The sequence below is a fragment of the Dufourea novaeangliae genome, unplaced genomic scaffold, assembly GCF_001272555.1.
Source record: "Dufourea novaeangliae isolate 0120121106 unplaced genomic scaffold, ASM127255v1 scaffold439, whole genome shotgun sequence".
In the NCBI taxonomy this organism is placed as follows: Eukaryota; Metazoa; Arthropoda; class Insecta; order Hymenoptera; family Halictidae; genus Dufourea; species Dufourea novaeangliae.
This window is the reverse complement of record NW_015374327.1, coordinates 390,967-408,763: the sequence shown is the minus strand read 5'-3', so window position 1 is coordinate 408,763 and position 17,797 is coordinate 390,967. Positions and strand designations below refer to the sequence as shown.

At 43.8% G+C, this 17,797-nt stretch overlaps 1 protein-coding gene across 3 annotated transcripts; it reads right to left on the bottom strand.

The window, feature by feature from the left end:
• Positions 1-2,775: 2,775 nt before the first annotated feature.
• Positions 2,776-17,654, bottom strand: LOC107192952 (alpha-actinin, sarcomeric). Of its 3 annotated transcripts, none has more exons than XM_015582317.1 (13): positions 17,473-17,654; positions 16,353-16,477; positions 7,679-7,913; positions 6,973-7,308; positions 6,600-6,685; positions 5,365-5,710; positions 5,006-5,282; positions 4,753-4,924; positions 4,445-4,681; positions 4,177-4,365; positions 3,866-4,105; positions 3,492-3,788; positions 2,776-3,415 (listed from the first exon to the last, which is right to left on the bottom strand). In XM_015582317.1, the coding sequence occupies exons 2-13, from the start codon at positions 16,452-16,454 to the stop codon at positions 3,257-3,259; spliced, it is 2,676 nt and encodes an 891-aa protein (XP_015437803.1). In that variant the 5' UTR covers positions 16,455-16,477; positions 17,473-17,654; the 3' UTR covers positions 2,776-3,256. The 3 variants fall into 3 exon arrangements, with proteins under 3 accessions (XP_015437803.1, XP_015437805.1, XP_015437804.1); XM_015582319.1 differs by lacking the exon at positions 6,600-6,685 and adding an exon at positions 6,028-6,113; XM_015582318.1 differs by lacking the exon at positions 17,473-17,654 and adding an exon at positions 16,777-16,831.
• Positions 17,655-17,797: the final 143 nt, after the last annotated feature.

Sequence of the window (17,797 nt, the reverse complement as noted above, 5' to 3'; positions counted from 1 at the left end):
GAAACTCTACCTCACGAGCAAGGGTACCATTCGATGTCTGGATCAGGGCAACTTCGCGCACCCGTCATCCTGCAGAAAGTTTATAACTTGCGCGAAAATGGTGAACGGTCTGGTGATCGGGGCAGAGTACACTTGCCCCGACAAGTTGTCATTTGATCCGGTCGGTGGTATCTGCAACTGGTCCGCCGGTCTCGGTTGCAGCGAATAAAAGATCCCATGATCCTCTTCGACACACGACACCGATGTTATTATAATGGGGGGGGGGGGGGGGGGTAACCGGTGAAAGAAATTGAAAACGGTAAATGATTGAAACGTATCGAAAACGCAGGTAGCCATAACCCGGTGGAAACGAACAGTGGTGATATTAAAAGTATCTTCGTGTAAATATTTTTTTTGTTTAGAGTTACATATGTATATAAGTAGGGATAGCTCGCGCACGGCGTGTCAACGATGTGTCAACGATAAGTATGCATTTCAGCGAACCCGTGTGTCACGCCGAGGAACCATGCTCAATTTTGAGTATGTTTTTTTTTTTAAGTTATCAGAGATACGTTGAGTCTCTCTAAGCTCGATCGAGCGTTTGCATAGTAAATTCATTTGTACGATAATTGAACATTTTTTTCTGTATTCGGAATAAAAGCATCGTTTAACCACACTGTTAGGAATTTTTATTTTGAATATCCTTCGTTGTATAGCCGCGCCCGCGTGGTAAAAACCATGGGAAACGGTACTTCATACCTTGTCGGCCTGTTCTCCGGTAGAAAAGTTTCAGCGGTTCTGCCTTCATTTTTTCGAACTGGCTTTTCTTCTTTTCTTTTTTTTTTTTTTTTTTTTTTTTTTTTTTTATTTGTTTCCTGTTTATTCATTTTCCTCCTATTCTGACTTTACAATATCGTTCGTTATCGAACCAATTCGGGAGGACGAAACGGGCAAAACAAAGGGTCGGTCGACAATTGTGTGCTATGCGATGCGAGACGACCGTGTCGGGCGGATTAGAATAGAATAAAATCAGAAGAATTGTAATTATAAGTAGGTACGATTATCGACGAGAATGTATACGTGTATATAGTATGACACGACATGACCGAGTCTCTCTCTCGAAAATACAATTTTCGAACGAAATTTCTTTTCTTTTTTTTTTTTGTTTTACACCTACATCATACATATGCATACGCATCTCAAATTTATTATACTTTGATATCACGAACATTCATGTTTTCACCTTCGTGTATATTGTATGTATGGATGTGGCGCGTATGTCTCTCTCTGTTGTGTGTGTTTGTGTGTGTCCATGTTTGTGCTAAATGTATACTGTTCCGTTGATTTTCTTAAGCTTTTTTTTTTTTTTATATTTTCGTATCATTCGTTTTTTGTATAAAGCCCAATACTTCTTTTCTCTCGATTGAAAATAGAGGTACGAGAAATTAACTGAACTCTCAAAACGCGTTAAGATAGACAATGAAAAAAGCATTAAGCCTCAAGCGAAAAAAAAAAATAGTTACAGTATACTTGTTCTCTTTCTCTCGAATAAAGTAATTGCATTTCACACACGAGCATTTTTTTTTTATGATCTTACATAGTAATAGTAGTAATTATAATAGTAATAGTAATGATTTGGACGACAATGACTCGACTAAATGATTGGTTTTTAGGCTGCTGTGAGTGTAGACCATGAACTCTTAGATACACATGACACAAGAAATGGCAGCTGCTGTTTGGAAATTTTACACAATAGGTCCTATATATTACAGTGGCCCTTCGTTTTATCACTTCTCTCAAATATTTATAAAAATAAATACTTCGAAAAAGTGGCGTTCGTTTTCCTTTTTTTTTTTTCTTTCTTTTTCACTACCGTAATTAATTATATTCGGAACAATAATAAATAATCATTTAATTCAAATAAATAAATAATTTGCTTTCTTTAGCATCGTTTCGCGTTCTCTCTATTATTTAAATGTACGATTTGCGAAGTATAAAGGCGGCTTCATCTCGTTTAAAAAATTCGTGGTTCGCCGCTTATTATATAAAAAATATGAACGATATGTTCGATTTCGAGCGTTAAAGTTTTCGGGATCCTTAGCGAGAAAGTCGATTCGTACGTGTGTAAGGACTTCCAAAAATTCGTCTGTATCGTTAATATCCTTAATCGATACACATACATCGTGAATTTTTCGCACGGTACCGCGAACCTCGATTTGTACCTTACGTTCCGATCGAGCGACTCTTCCGTCCGAGTTCTGTTCGCTCGAATTTCGCTCGAATAAACAAATAAAACGCTGATCCACAGGAACATGTTTAGGAACTGTACTTCAAGCTCGACCGACACCGATTAATTCGATTCAATAACATAAGAGATTCTGTGTAACCGATTCAATTATATTCTAAAGTAGAACATGAAATTATTTGATCGAAAAAATAAACTTCGATAACATTCTCAGACACGTAAGGCTACAATATCGATGTAAGCGATTAATTAAACGCTTCGAATTATTCAATAGCGTTCTTCTTTAACATTCTTTTTCTTCTTTCCCACTTTAAATATAATAATATTCGTTTTCGGCACAGCTTCGTTCCTTTCCTTTTCCGGGACGTTCTCGCGAAAAGGAAAATGCTTATCATTCTCTTTATTATTGGTACTCGTGTGACTTCTCTCGGGGACATTTATATACAATTGAAGAATTAACTTACTAATTATAGGATTCATCGTAGACATAGGCAAGAAGCAAACGTTCTAGAAGAGCCTTGTTGTTGCGTTCGACCGCGTGCTATCCTTTCAACGTGAAGGTATCCAAGTAGGACGTTTATTGTCACTGTACAGACTTATCCTCAATTACGAGCTTTACCTTCGTTGAGCGCTTAGCGACGTTTTTACTTCGCAAGGGAGGCTGGGTTCGCTCTAGGAAAATACCGGTGTATCAAAATCTATCGATATGACTACCCTCGGATTCCTTCGGGTTCCTTCGCGTTCAAACAATACCACGAATAAAAAATCGCTAACACTCGTAACGCATATAAACTATTTAGAGACCCTTTTTTTTTCTTCGAAAAAACGCTCCGAACATTGTACTGCACTCTTTGATACTAAATAATGGTTCCGTGATCGCGTGTCGGTTTATTCCTGACTTGTGTTGAGGTGCGTTAAGAGTACCAAAAAAAAAAACGTAGAGCAAACTTCTCGGATATCATTTGACTTGCTTTTCAACTGGGATTCGTCCGAAAAACGTGTTCCCTTCGGTTGCGTCGACGTGTTGTTGATTTACAGATCAGATTCGCCGTACAAGGCGGTGGAGAACGAACGATAGTCCAATGCCCCGGGCATAGCATTCGGTCCTTTGTAAGGCGGCATTCTTAGAATACAGTATTCAGCCTGGTCAGGCGGTAGTTCTCTCCTCAGTTCGTCCGCCAAAATATACGGCTGTGGAAAATCATTTAACGGTTAAACCTTCGAAACAGAAACCTGTTGATCGTTTATTTCTGACAGATGTACGAACCTTGTCACCAGCAAGGATACGGAAGCTGTCGATTACTTGTTCAGCCGTGTCGGTGTCCGTGGATTCGCGCGTCATGAAGTCCAGGAACGCATCGAAGTGTACGTAACCGGAGTTGTTTGGATCGACGATAGCCAGAATACGCTGGAAATCGATGTCACCTTGCCTGTCCTTTCCAATCGAGTAACCGAGAGACACCAGGCAAGACTTAAATTCGTCAGGGGCCAATCTTCCTGTTCGATTCTTGTCAAAGTGATTGAAACTGCTGCGGAATTCGTTGAGTTGTTCCTGCGTGATACCCTGTAACGCAGAAAAATACACGTGTCACGTCAAGGTAAGCAAAGAGGTGAATTGGAATTTTTTTTTTAACTATTTACCTTGGAGTCTCTGGTAAGAATTTGATTCTCGACTTCGTTGATGTTGCGGTTTATCGAAGTCAGAAGCTGTTCCCAACCAACTCGTAACGTCTCCATTGTGTATTGAGTGTATCGGTTCTCAAATATCATGCCTTCCTGGACAGCTTGGTGAATCTTCTCTAGCTCCTCAAGGTGAGCCTTGTACTGATAGACCGCCTGTTCGTATTCCTTCAGACGATGCAGCTGATCTTCCAGAGTACCCTGAACAACCAAAATACCAATTCAATACTTTGAAAACACTCTGAGAATACTTAACGAGGTTCAGTATTCACCTGAAGACCTAGACCAATAGCTGTAACTGCGTCCAATTGACGTTCTATCCATGGACCAACGGCGTTGGCCTTCTCAGCGAACTGTCGTCGAAGCAGTTCGTTGTTCTGTTGTTTGCGAAGTTCCGCTTGCAATGTACCATCGCGTTGCGGAACGAGCTGCCTGACATCGCTCCACTTCTTCGTGAGGTCCTGTCGTCAACAACATTAAATGACTATAACAAATCCATTTTCCACTGCTGACACATTTGAAAAAAACTTCACAATTTACCAATGCAGTGAGCGTAGTGTACGGATTCTCGAGACCACCGGGGATTTGGAATTGTTTGACTATCGACTCGACTTCGCGAACCAATCCCACGATCGAGTTGTACTCTTTATCAGCTTCCCCGAGAGTCGCTTTGAACGCAGCGTGAGCGTCCATCAGGCCCTGGATTTCTTCCATCGTGTGAACAATGAACATGTCCACCAAATCCTCTCTGGTTCCATCCAGCCAGTTGTTGAACGGCTGAACAACAAGTAGGAACAAGTTAGAATCGAAATAAATATCCAGTAATGGGTACAATAAAACGAACTTACAGCAGCTCGTTTGGCAAACTCGAGATGCAACACGTCGATCTTCTCGAGGATACGCTCGGCTTCGTCTAACGCCTGTCGTCTGCGTTGAGTAAGAGTGCCCAAACGATCCCATTGATCGCAGATTCGTTGACATCTAGCATTAACGGACGCGCTGTCGTGATACTCCAACGTGCTGAAACACAGAATCTCCTGCTGTTAACGCACGCTACTGGTATCCCACTCTCCATCGATCGAACATTCCATAAATATTTACTTGAGCTCTTGCGCGATGGCGGCTATCTGTTCGACACGGTCCTGATGAGCGGCGAGATCGGACTCGAACGCCTCGTGTTTCTTCTTCAAAGCCTTCAGCTCGTTCAGTTTGCATTGCCGGAAGTGCTGCGACGTGAGCATCTCCTCCTTTCCCGCTGTCCATTCCTCGTGAGCGTCCGCCTTGTGCTTGAATTTCTGGGCGAGATGCTCCAAACGCTCCAGTCGCATCATTTCCGACAATAGCCATTCCTCGAACGATTTCTCCGCCAGCTCCAGGCCTGCAATCCAATTGCACAATTCGTAAAAATAAAATAATAATACACATCCATCCGTGGGACTACGTATTGACGGTGATTTTACCTTTCCAGGCTTTGTTAATATCCGAGACCATTTTTCCTTCTGTCGGCATATAGGCGGGCCGATTGCTCAGTCTCAATTTCGTTTGCAAAGTATTGAAATTCGTTTCGAGTTTGGCCTTCTGCTCGACACGGGGCGGCTTGTGCTTGCGACGATACGTTCTGTATTCCTCCAATTTCTTCTGACAACCGGCAAGAGAATTGTCGGTCTGACGACTAGCCAGCCAGGGCATTGTTCGTCGTATCCATTCCAGCAGATCGGACGCCAGCCGCTCGTACTCTTCCATCAGCCTCTCGTTCTCTTGGTTCACTTTCAGAACCTTGCAGATACGATTCGCGGCTGTCTCCGCCTGCGTGGATAGAAATCAATCTTCGTTCGTTTTATCAAATAGAAATTCACTTCGGTTCGTGAAAACAACTACCATTCTAATGTTTTCGGATTCGTTCACTTTCACTTACAAACCAGGGACTTCTACCGAAACGGTTTAAGTCCCTGATTTCAAATTACTCGTGAACTCTCGAAACCTTCGGATGGTAGTATGTGTATGTATGTATGTATGTATGTATATGTATATACGTACTAATCATTGCGCGCAACATCTACGGAATTCCGATTATTATTATTATTACTTGTTACTTTGGTTAATTTTTGTAATGCAACACACACCTTCTGCGCGCCGCTAAAACAGTGGTAGTAGGAGGAAACGTAGGTCATCACAGCCCTCTCGTCAGGCATTGCTGTGTTTCGCATATCTAGAAAAACACATTCGAAGAGAGCTCAAACCATGCAGGTGTTAGGCGTTTGACAAATGGGTGGTCCGGTGTGAAATACACAAGATCTAAAACTTCGATTAAAACACGATTCGAGCATACGATACTCGAAAATATCCTCGGTACATTATCGAGAATCCAACGAACATGGATATTTTGTAGTACAGGTGTAAACAAAAAAAAAAAGTACGAAACAAGAACATACACGTGTATCGATACAACCAAAAAGACTCGAAACTGTGTCTCTAGCTAGAGTCTTCGATGGTGAAGGGGGTGGAGGGGGGTGATGTTTTAGTTGCGGAGAATGAAAATGGAATTGTAAACGATTACGGGATATATAGAACACGGTGAATACGCTGCTGTTAGATAGTAGGCATATACGATCGAACGGTATTAGTGAAAAGTAGCGAAAGGTCGTCTCGTAACCAGAGAGTAGGGGGGAAACAACACGCATTTCTTTCCGCTGACCTGCTGAGCACCTTGGAACGCGTGGTAGTAGCAGGACACGTACGTCATGATTGCACGCTCGTCCGGCTTGGGTGTGTTGATCAAATCTATATGATATCAAGGGGAACAGAACGTTAAGAATTTTTAACCATCGAGTGGCAGCGAGTTCCATCCTGTGATCCCAAAAGAAAAAAAAAGAACGAAAGAAAACCGAGAGAGAAAAAAAATCAATAACCCTACGCAGCTCTACAGATGAATACCAATTTTCCTTCGACGTCGACCGTTCAAGTGAAACACAACAGTATATACTATGGTAATTAAATTGGTAGACCGCGAAAGTGTGAAATATCTTAAAATCAGAAACAAAGAAATTTATAACGTATATTGTATTTACCATCGGGATCTAACATGCGAGGAATGTCGAGATACTTCTCAGCAACATCGAAGGCAGTGTTCAAATTCTCTAGAGGATTATCTTTGCTAAGTTTATTGTAATCGATCAGATCCGGACGATGACGATGGATGAGGGCGCAGAACGCCAGACCGTCCTTGAACGACAGGTGGAAGTTCTGTACGTTGACGTTCTTGTACGGCGCGGTTTTCCGTTGACACCAGAGCAACAGACCCTCCTTCGCGGTCATCTCCTCCACGGATATGTCTTGGATAGCGAATCGCAGGATTATAGTCCAGATCATACCAAGCGTCATCTTCAGATTACCATCCACGATTTCTGCAGGGGAAATAAATCATTTCCCAATGATTTAGATACAATTTGTGAAGAAATAAGATCATTGCTTATACATATTATTTATTGAATAACAAAATCGTATTTAAACTTAATTAAACTACTATTTTTAACCAAACATGAAGTAATAAACTAATAGCATACTACATAATAACGTATGTAATAATAAAAAAAATAATATGGTATTAATAGACAATAGTAATAAATTAAGTACTATGCAAATACTGAATAAATTAGATTCGAAGCGATTCGAATTTGTCGCTCGAATTCAAGAAAGTTTCGAAGCGATTCGTAGCGTTCCAAATACCATCACTAGTTACAGGATAAATCCCGCGAAAACAAAGGAAATACAAACCCTCAGCTCCGATGGAGACCAGCTTGACACCTTTGCTGGCGATATAGTCGAGGGCTTTGTTCACGTTCGCGATCTTGTGGAATCGCATTTTGCCCCTATCCGGTCTTGGCAGAGTCTCGCCAGAGATCACCTCCAGCAACAGCATCAGCTTCAGTCCATTTCTAAAGTCGTCCTCGATCGATTCGATGGCGGTTCCAGCTTTCCGTAGATGAGAGTTACACCAGGCTGTGAAGGTCTGCGAACAGATACAAGAAGAACAACGACGCCCATTTAAAATGGTTCTACACCTGACTCTCTAGTCCAGTGATGGCTAAACTTTTAAGGTAGGTGTGCCAAAATTTTATTAAAATTTGGCTTAACACTAGAGAACTACCTTAATCGTGGGGGATCGGTTCGTCCGATAACGATGAAACCAGACATATTCGCACACATATTTCCCATTTCGAGGCAGAGCCGTACGACCGCCGCGAGGAGCCCCTCTCGTCGGTGGTCGTCGATTCCTCGATTCGATTCGAATAACACACACGACATCGAACGAGGATGTTATGACCAAGAAGAATTTAAAATGGGGAATTGAGCTTGACTGCTTGCTTAGTGTATATTTTAGTAACGACCCCAATCCCTCTTGCTATATATATCCCCTGTCCTGGTTCCTAAACCGTGCTTCCTATATTGCTCGGCACCAAAGATTTTCAAACCTTTCGATATCCCGTGGCCGTCAAACTCATCCGATCTCCGATAAAAATCGTTATCAGACATCCTCAACTGTGTCACGAATATCGCAGATTCGCGTCGAATAACACGTGCTATTCGATCGATTTAGATCATAGTCCATTAAAGAACGATAAATAGCAGATCCCACGTGAAAACTATACATTTTTCGTAAATTCCTATTTTACCCATTTAATGCCATGGAAATGTTCGTAAGGGAATATAAAAAATTTCTTAAACATAAAGCAAAAGTGTTTATAAATTTATCGAAACATCGAAACAATTATCCACGCTGGACATCGCGTGGATCGTGTCACGATCGTCCAATAAATCGGGAGCAACCGGTCGATAACGAAGCGAGGAACGTATGGTCCAAGGAACGATGGCGAGACCATGTGTGTGTGTGTGTGTGTGTGTGAAAAAAAAAAGGCAAAATAGTACGGGTGTCGGCGGCCGCGAATTTTTTTCCGTGAGACCGACGGGGACAGACGAGGGAGAGAAAAATATTGGGTGAAATTTAATACGGGCGGCGTGAAGCGCGACCGGCCAAAATTGGACATGAGCCACCTTAACTTCTACGAGACCGCTCTAAGATCTATTTGTAAAACATTGACTCCTCCCGCGCTGAGCAGGCCGAGAAGAGGGCATTTCGAAAACATCCTGATCCGTTCCGATCCGTTCCTCTCCGTTCCGCGACTGAATCCGATCAGTTCCTCGCGATCATTGTCACACGTCAGGGGAACGATTTATACAGGAACATTCTGTCCTCCATTTTCGATCTCGGTATCTCATCTCGCTTGGCCGTGCTCATTTAACAATTGTATACCTTTTAAAAAACATTCTGTCCTATCGTCAAGAAATTTGTAGCTACTAGAGTATATGTCCCAATTACGGATCCCGTCCCAATTATTGAGCCTCTGTATTAAAATCATCATAAAGAAATTCACGTATAAATAAAATTTTTTAATTAAATTTTATCATTAACAAATAAGATTCAAAGTGAACGACGACCATTTTAACATGTTGTAATGTTATAGATATTTATTAAAATATATGCATTACGCTCCCGGTGATTTCGTAGAATTTCTTGCCCATAACCTTAATAAATGCTTGCTGAATTATTTCATATAAATCAATTATAAACAGCATCTTCACCGTATAAAATGCATATTATATTCTGAAAGGTTACACGGATCCCGACGGTAACCACAGTGACGTGATACCCTGAAATCTCCAAGAAAACTTATTGCGACGATTTCGTTAACAATCGTTGGATCGCACAGACCACAATCGACTTTTGATCGTCCGTTAACCGTTCGATCCAGCGTGTTTCCGCGGCAAAAAACTTGCGATCGCCGCAGAAAAATCACCGAGAGGGATCAAATTTATTCGCTGATATAAAAAAAAACGCTTTCAGATCCGATTTGCACACGCGTAGAGGGGGGGGTGGGGGGTAAAACACCGCGATCGCGTTTCCCGCGGGCGAAACCGTAAATTCTGCTCCTCCCCCCCCCCCCCTCCCCCACCGTGACGCTGTTTTGCTTTCCGAACGAGATCCATCCGTTACAACTACTAATCGCCTGATTAACGTCTGCAACGAACTTCCGGGGACTTTCCAACGATTCCGAACGGATGACAATGAGAATTAAGTTACACGATTGTTTCGAACGGAAATATCTATCCCGATTTTCTGTAATCTTTCTGGTGAAACGACTCGATAAACTCGAAACAGGAAGAATCCAGAGGGACGTAAAATTGAAAAAAAGAAAGATTCTGGCCAAGAGGCATGGATTCTGAACAGCCAGAGGAAGAATCGAGCGGGCCATCGTTGCTGAAGGAAGCTCTGTTATGTAAACTGGCAGGTTCGCAAAATAAAAAGAAGCCAAGTTATGCAAACAAATGATTATAGTCGCGTGGAATAGCGACCGCTGGTTACGAGCCTTTCTTTTCCTCCCGCTCTCGTGACTCATCGTCCCAATCCCCCCACATTATTTTCGAACCGAAAACAATCCGTTCAAATGTATCGTCTTTTCGACGGAGCGTGCTCGAGGAACGATTAATCGATCGATATCGGTCATTACCCGATGAGTGGGACCAAAATTCGACGAATCTTCGATTATCCTCGTGAAACTTTACAAAATCTTTTTGTATCGTCGAGTATTAAAGGTGTATTTTGGAATACAGACGAAAACGCGGGCGAACACGGTCACCTACGAGAAATTTTTACAGGTTAGGCCCCCCTGGTCGCGGTCGTGCTAAAAATAAATGCAGTTAAACACGAAACGGCCTGAATACGACGATGCACGCATAATTCACGTAACCCAAATTCTAAATATCGCGCGTCGTACGGCCGCGAGAACGAGCGCCGGCTAGTAAATTCTGGCTATTCTTAAAGTATCTGGCATTGAATTTCTTTCACTAGCCGTTGAACTTCCCGCCCAATCGGCGGCGTAGGCGGTCATTTTTCCGTAACGATGTACGGTGCCGAGCAAACTCGGCCTCCGCTAGGGGAAAAAGTGGCGTCAGAGAAAAGCCTCCTACCAGTTGGTAAATTTATTTCAAGTACTGAAATAAATGTTAAATCGAATGTTAATTTGGCATACATTTCAAGAATTCCCGATACCAAATTTTAGGAGGCCCTTTCCCCTTTTTTCCCCTAGTGAACGCCAACATTGTACGCCACGGGTACCGTAATGGGAAGAACTGCTGTTCGATCGACGATTAATGTAGATCTCAAAAGACTCCTGAAAACGCGCGTTTATCTGTGAGAATCCGCGAACGAAACACGCGAAAGGAGATACGGCATAAATCGCGACCACCGGAGGAAACGAAGTTGGCACCGATTCTGGATGTGCACACGACAATATTACAACAAAGGTTAGCCGTTAGACGATATTTACGAGAATGAATTCTCTCAAAAACGTGTTGCGAAATTCTGCCACCCAAGTAATGAAGGATAAAGAACACGGAGGGGAGGGGAGGGGCAGGTGTTGCTGCAGGGGCAGGTGATGGAGGTCGACGGTTGAACACCTATTGGAAACGCGTAGAGAACCCTTTAAGCGGACTCGAGAACGTCCATCTTATCTGGGGATTCGAGTGTATCGAAAAGAGAATTTTTTATGTTTAACCCTCATCTGTCCCTCGTTTTCCGAACTTAATTTTCCCCTCGGTGTCAAATTGACACAGTGATAAAAATTAATATAACAAAATTATGAATCGTTAAATTAGCAAATTCTTTAAAATAAAAGTCACGAAGACCCAAATTTAAACTGTGTCAAATTAACACAAGAGACGGATCAGGGTTAATTAATTTTTGTATGTTTAATTCATGTTAGTCAACCGCCGTGTCCAGAGTAGTATAGCGCGTAAGAAGGGAACAAGTCGGGTGACGATAGAATTGAACATTTTTATGATATGTTAGATTTGTGCGTTCGACGAGATGGGACTCGGCTTGTCCCACTTTTCCGAGAGTCATCCATGGAATCTGTCACGTAGTCCACCATGGGGGGGGGGGGGGGGGAAGGTGTTATTCCGCCAGGCGGTTTACGTTACGCTTCCAGGAGAATCATAATAATAACCGTCTTTGTTACAACATAGAGAAACATGTACACAGAACGACGACGGTCTAAAGCAGCGTTTCCCAACGTGAAGCGTATACGCCACCGATGGGCAATTTGAACACTTTGTAGGGGACAATTAGCAAATCATAACAATAAAAAAATATTTTTTAAAAACTCCCGTAGTTTCTCTGAGAAACTCTGCTCTATAAAAGCCGTGAATATATAAAAACTACAGTTCGATTTTTTTTCAACAAAATCTTTTCGTACAGTCCGTGGAAGGTCCCGAAATTTCGTGGCGACGCTTGCACGCGGCAGACACCCTGTACATCCGATGCAAATAAGCCCGGATGATCGCGACTGGCGCGGTGAAGACCGATGGATCTAGGAATCTATTTCCGTACGGTATCGGCGGCGAACGGAAACGCAACGGGAAATTCATTCACGAAACGCGATTCCATTCGTCGCTCCGCGGATAATAACACACAGCGCGGCAATTTTCGCGTAATTATCGGGCGACCTTTGCGAGCGACGGGCGGCCGTCTGAAAATAGGGAAACGCGTGGGCGTCGGTCGTATTCGCACGAAACGTAATCGGCGAGCGCTTACGGTAGAGGAAGCAGAAGGGGCTGGTTAGGGGGGGGGGGCTTAATCATCGCATAACAATCGGCTTGGGATGACGCGCGATTCACCCGGTTCCAATCTGAGATCTGGCTCACAGCCTAAAACTCTCAAAGGTTAACGATCTTGTCGCAACGTCAGCAAGGAAGAAATCGATCGATCGCGTTCGTCGATCGATCCGTGGACGACGTCCATTCGCGCGCGTACACGCTATAATGCGACACGACGAACCGATCCGCTTCGAACACCCGAGGACGCTGCGCGCCGCCGTGGACCGTTTCTAAAAATACTCGTGTCTTTTCTGCTCGGCTCGAGAAACACGCTCCACCATCGGCTGGCCCGCGATACTCGAAAAACTCCGCGACGATCACCTAACGAATTCTTCTACCTCTGATATTAGAAATCCGACGGCGGGAATTATCGCCAAGATGGCCGCCGGAAATCGGATCGCAATGGACAGAACACGGCGGGATAAGGTTTGTGGGAACTGTCCCGGGGGGGACTCGACGGTGATCGCCGAGTTATTTCTATCCGAGGCATTAGGCTAATTTATTGTTTTGCTATAAAATGTTATCCCTCGTCGATGTAAATGTACGACTTTCGGTTGTTGAATAATAGTCCGAAACCTTGATACATTATCGATATTCTCATATTTTGCTTCCTGTGGACAATTGCTTTTGCTACCATTATTCAAAAATAGGATGTTGAGACAGGTCCTTTTCTTCAATAATTCATCAATTTTCGTCTCTCTGTAAGGGTTACTCTGTCGACGGTGTGAAAATTGTCGCGGTGAAAAAGCAAAAAGAAAAGAAGAATATATTCCCGATAGGTTTCACGGCGAGACGGGGGGGGGCGCGATTGGGTGCTCGATTCACGGTGGACCACCCTGTATATCGTCTATTTATACGGTAACGTGTCAGACGTCGTCGGTTCGGACGGGAAGCGACGAGGAAAACGCATCGACGTTCGAGTTCTCCTGACGAACCGTAACGAGTTCTTCTAATCGCGACAATACTATTGACCAAGGGAACGATAACGCACGATAAGACCGTTCACCGGCCTTCGACCACGAATTTCCGAACGACAAAACCGCGTTTAGCATTAACGGTGACGTGCGACTAGCGAATGATGATCGCGTACGAATAGTCGGAACGTTTCCAGACTTCCACGAACCCATGGGATCCCAATAACCTCGAAATCCATCGAAATCCTTCGAATCCCGATAGAACTGCTATTACTAGACTATATTGTATGTACGAAGTTTTCTGTTAAGTATCTGTTTTCGAGATATATTTCTGACCGATGAGAGATCGAAAACAGTGGAAAAAGCACGTGGCCATCAATCGGAGTCGGTCACTCGCGACAGCAACAAGAGGAGGAGGAGGAGGAAGATCGTTCGTTGGATCAGCGTGAAGGGGTCGCGACAGGCGCATCGACACGGTCTCGACCTTTAAAACAATTTTTCGGTGCAACGAACGGTTCCCGAGCAATTCGAGGTCGTCGTGTTAGGTGAATCAGCCTGTATATGGGAGACGAGGCAGCCGACTAGTTCGTACGGGACGGTTAACTGTACAATTTCTCGTAAAATCTCGGCCGCACGAGCGGCTTTCGAAGCGGGACCACGCGCGTCAAACATTCCGGGTGGAGTGGGAAGGAGACACGGCGACAGAAATTTCCTTTTTCTTTCCTTCGGTCACTTTGAAAAACGATACACCGTCGTCCCGCGAAAACCGCGGGAACGATTCTCTTGTGGGACCGAACGGATCATGACGTTCGATCGCCGGGCCAGTTATCCTCTATTTTCTGGCGTCCAGAGTATCGGTCACGGTTCGAGACGAAACATCGGTTCGCTTGCCAAATTCACGAACGTTAATTACCAAGCTCGTTGGAGCCGCGTGTTGTCATCCTCTCTTCGTAAACGTCGCTAGTCAGAACCACGACGATCAGCTCCGGGGCGCTTTGGCCTGAGTTTTGCTGTGGTCGAGGGGAACAAGGTCCTCCGGGATTTTCAAGGATTCCCCAGGCGAGATAATGATCACGATGATGACACCGTATACGTTGCATGAAATCGCACGGTGTACTCCATTTGGTATTTGGAATTACTGAAATGTATGCCAAATTAATATTCGATTTAACATTTATTTCACTAGCTGGAATAAAATTATCAAATGGTAGAAGATTTTTCTTCTACGCCGTTTTTCCCCTAGTGGAAGCCGAGTTTGCTCGACACCGTACCGAGATTCGTCGAGGGAAACAAACAAGAAAACGTGTTATGGTTTTCTGGTTAGTTGATCTGAAAACGATTCATTGACAGAACACTGTCATCCTAACCGACTTAAAACATTTCGAGGTCACGAGGATTTCTATTGGTTCGCGAGAATCATCGGGGATACCCCAGTGTCGGATACGTCGTTGTGATTTATCGGGTTTCGAAGCGAAAATCCCGCCGATAAATTGATTTCCCGTTGACACGACATCGATTCCAGATAAAGGAAAGAGAGGACGAGGACACGAACGCTGATAGTTCGACGAGCACGCCGCCGATTCGCGCGGAATCTAGTCCCGCGAGCCAATTGTCAGATATAATTCCGCAACGTTGATTTACACCGCGTATTTCTAGCGAGGACACGTCGGAGGATCGTGGAAAATCAAAACGGTGAATGTTTGCGGGGGATCCTTTCGAGTGGTGGTAATCGTTGCTGGATGAACTCCGTCGAACGATCGTAACCGGGTGAGACACTTCCCGCCTAAATTCTCCGCGTGGTCGAATCATCAATTTATCGACGTGCATGATGGACGAGCGTCAACGGATCCGCGTCACTCTGGAGTGACTCAGTGCTCGATTATTTTTGTCATAAAGTCTGAAAATACGATCCGAAGGGCTCCCGACCGGTGATCTACGTAAACCGAGTCGGACCTGAGAGAGCCTTGAGCCCATGCCAAAAATGAGGAAAACGTCTTCGACGTGTACTTGAGGCTGCTCCACTTTATCAATTGACACCGCATTAATCTGACGACTCCGTTGTATCTTGTCCCGGCCGATTGCCTCGCTTGTAATTATCGTTTGGTAGATCGATTACTATCCGTTCCGAGTCAAACGTCTTGTATTACATTGTCCTTATTTATACGTAGACTTTATCGACTCCAATCGATTCAATTTCCCCGCTTTATTTAATCAATTGTTTCAACTGCTAGAATGTCTGTTGAGACCTGAATGATCTATGATTCTAGATTATCACTAGCATACTTCGTATATCGGCGCGATAGAGTCCGTGATAAGACTCGCGAAAGGCTAACCGAAGGCGCGTATTTTATCTTGTTCAAGATCTATATATACGTATGAAACAAATGCTCGACGTAACAATGTCTTATTCCACATACCTTGTTTATACTTTCACAAGGTCTCGATCTTCCCTATTATATCGTCCATTGCTGGACATCCTGTAGAATTTTCGGTGCCCTTTAGATATTACGAAAATTGCACGATGCTCAACGAGGTTATGTGTATAACCAGCAAGAAAAACCGATTCGACAGACACTCGATGAATCGTGAACGCGAGTGAAAGAATTCGATAGTTTTTCAAGGAACTCGATTCCGCAAGGAATTTCGCTTATCGAAAGTATGTATCGCGAATTGGAGCCGGTTCGTTCGATCGCGAGCGTAACGACGGAACGATGCGATAATCGAATCGAAAGTTCTCGCCGAGGGACAGGAAAAACGGCAGCGAATTGAAGAATCAATTACGAAATAAACGTAGAGAAAAATCGAAGGAATCGGGGACTCACCTTTTTCTGCTGTTTTTCCCAAGCAGGATCCAAAAGACCTTCCCTCTCCCACTCCTCCTCCGGCTCCATGTATCCGTCCCCGTAAGCTTCCATGTCGTTCATCCTTCCGCGGATATCTCACGTTCCTTTAAACGCAAAACGATTTCCGTGTCACTCGATTTATAGACACTCGATTCTACCGTCTCGAAACAATGATCTCGACTCGACTAAGCAATATGCGTTTCCTACACTCGTCTCGCGACAACTAGAAACATAACGACATTCTAATGCGTACCGTCGATAAAGAAACAAAATTTTCCCGAGTACAATGAGAAAAAGAAAGGTGAACCGTTAGACACGGACAATCCGAGAAGAGACAACAAAGTAATTAGAGAGATATTGGAAATAGAAGAGATGGTGTACGTTTTGTAATGTGAAAACGTACCCGCTAAGCCCAGAAAACGTTCGGTTCGTGTCGTTCTTTCTCTCGCGCTGACCCCTCTGCCACGAGTCTGACACACGATTTGCTCGCCGGCGCACGGACCCCCCTCCCACGCTCCCTCCCTCTCTATCTTCCTCTTTCTCTCGTTCCTTTTTATTTCTCTCTCTCTCTCTCTCTCTCTCTCTCTCTCTCTCTCTTTTCGTACCATCTCGCCCGTTCCCCGACTCCCAACACCCCGTCGCCCACCCAAAGATCTCGTTCCCATGCAACAGCTTCCGTGTCCAACCCCCGCGAACTGTTCACGATCTGGTTAACTATTCCGAATATATGTATAGGCCAGCATAAAAGAAATCAACAGCAATAAACTATCGAAAACCGAATTATCCCGTTGAAAACAATACGCGAAATATGCGATGAACACAGAACGAATGGCTAAACCGACTATACAGCAAAAGTACAATAAGCTTTTGCAAGTATAACAAGACGAAAAGATCGCGTAGAGTTTCTTTAACTGTATCCCTCATCTGTCAAATAGTTACTCTTTCGTTCGAACGATAAACGGAAGTTTGTTACAAACGGATATTTTCCGCCAGTCCTTGTTATTCAATATATGTTCCATCCTTCTGATCAGTATGGTTTCGAACGTAACGTTCGATTGTACGGATCGCAACGTACCCAAGCTGATCGCTTGAAACTAACCTCCGTTCTTCTTTTTAGAACGCGAATCCCGCGCAGCAGGCAGCTCGGTGAATACCAAGATATCGAAAATAGTATCGAAGGCGGCTAAGACACCTGATTCACCCACACACGATAAAAATAGTACGGCAATTCGCGCGAAATTCCCAAAACAACGAGGGTAACTCCATTCCTCCGAGACTTCACGGACATTCGGGCATGAACGTTTACCTACATAGAATGGCGACGGCCGCGTCGATCAAAATTGCGAATTCTTTTCCTTATAATTATTTCGAAGCTTTAGGTCTTACTTAAACCAAGAAAAAAAGCATTTTGACAGCAGGAACAT

Coding starts and splice junctions, on each gene's coding strand:
- LOC107192952 (XM_015582317.1), bottom strand. CDS start 16,454: ATGAACGACATGGAAGCTTACGGGGACGGATACATGGAGCCGGAGGAG. Junction 4,682..4,752: donor AGTTTGCCAAACGAGCTGCT/GTAAGTTCGTTT, acceptor CTTGTTGTTCAG/CCGTTCAACAACTGGCTGGA. Junction 3,416..3,491: donor GTATCCTTGCTGGTGACAAG/GTTCGTACATCT, acceptor GATTTTCCACAG/CCGTATATTTTGGCGGACGA.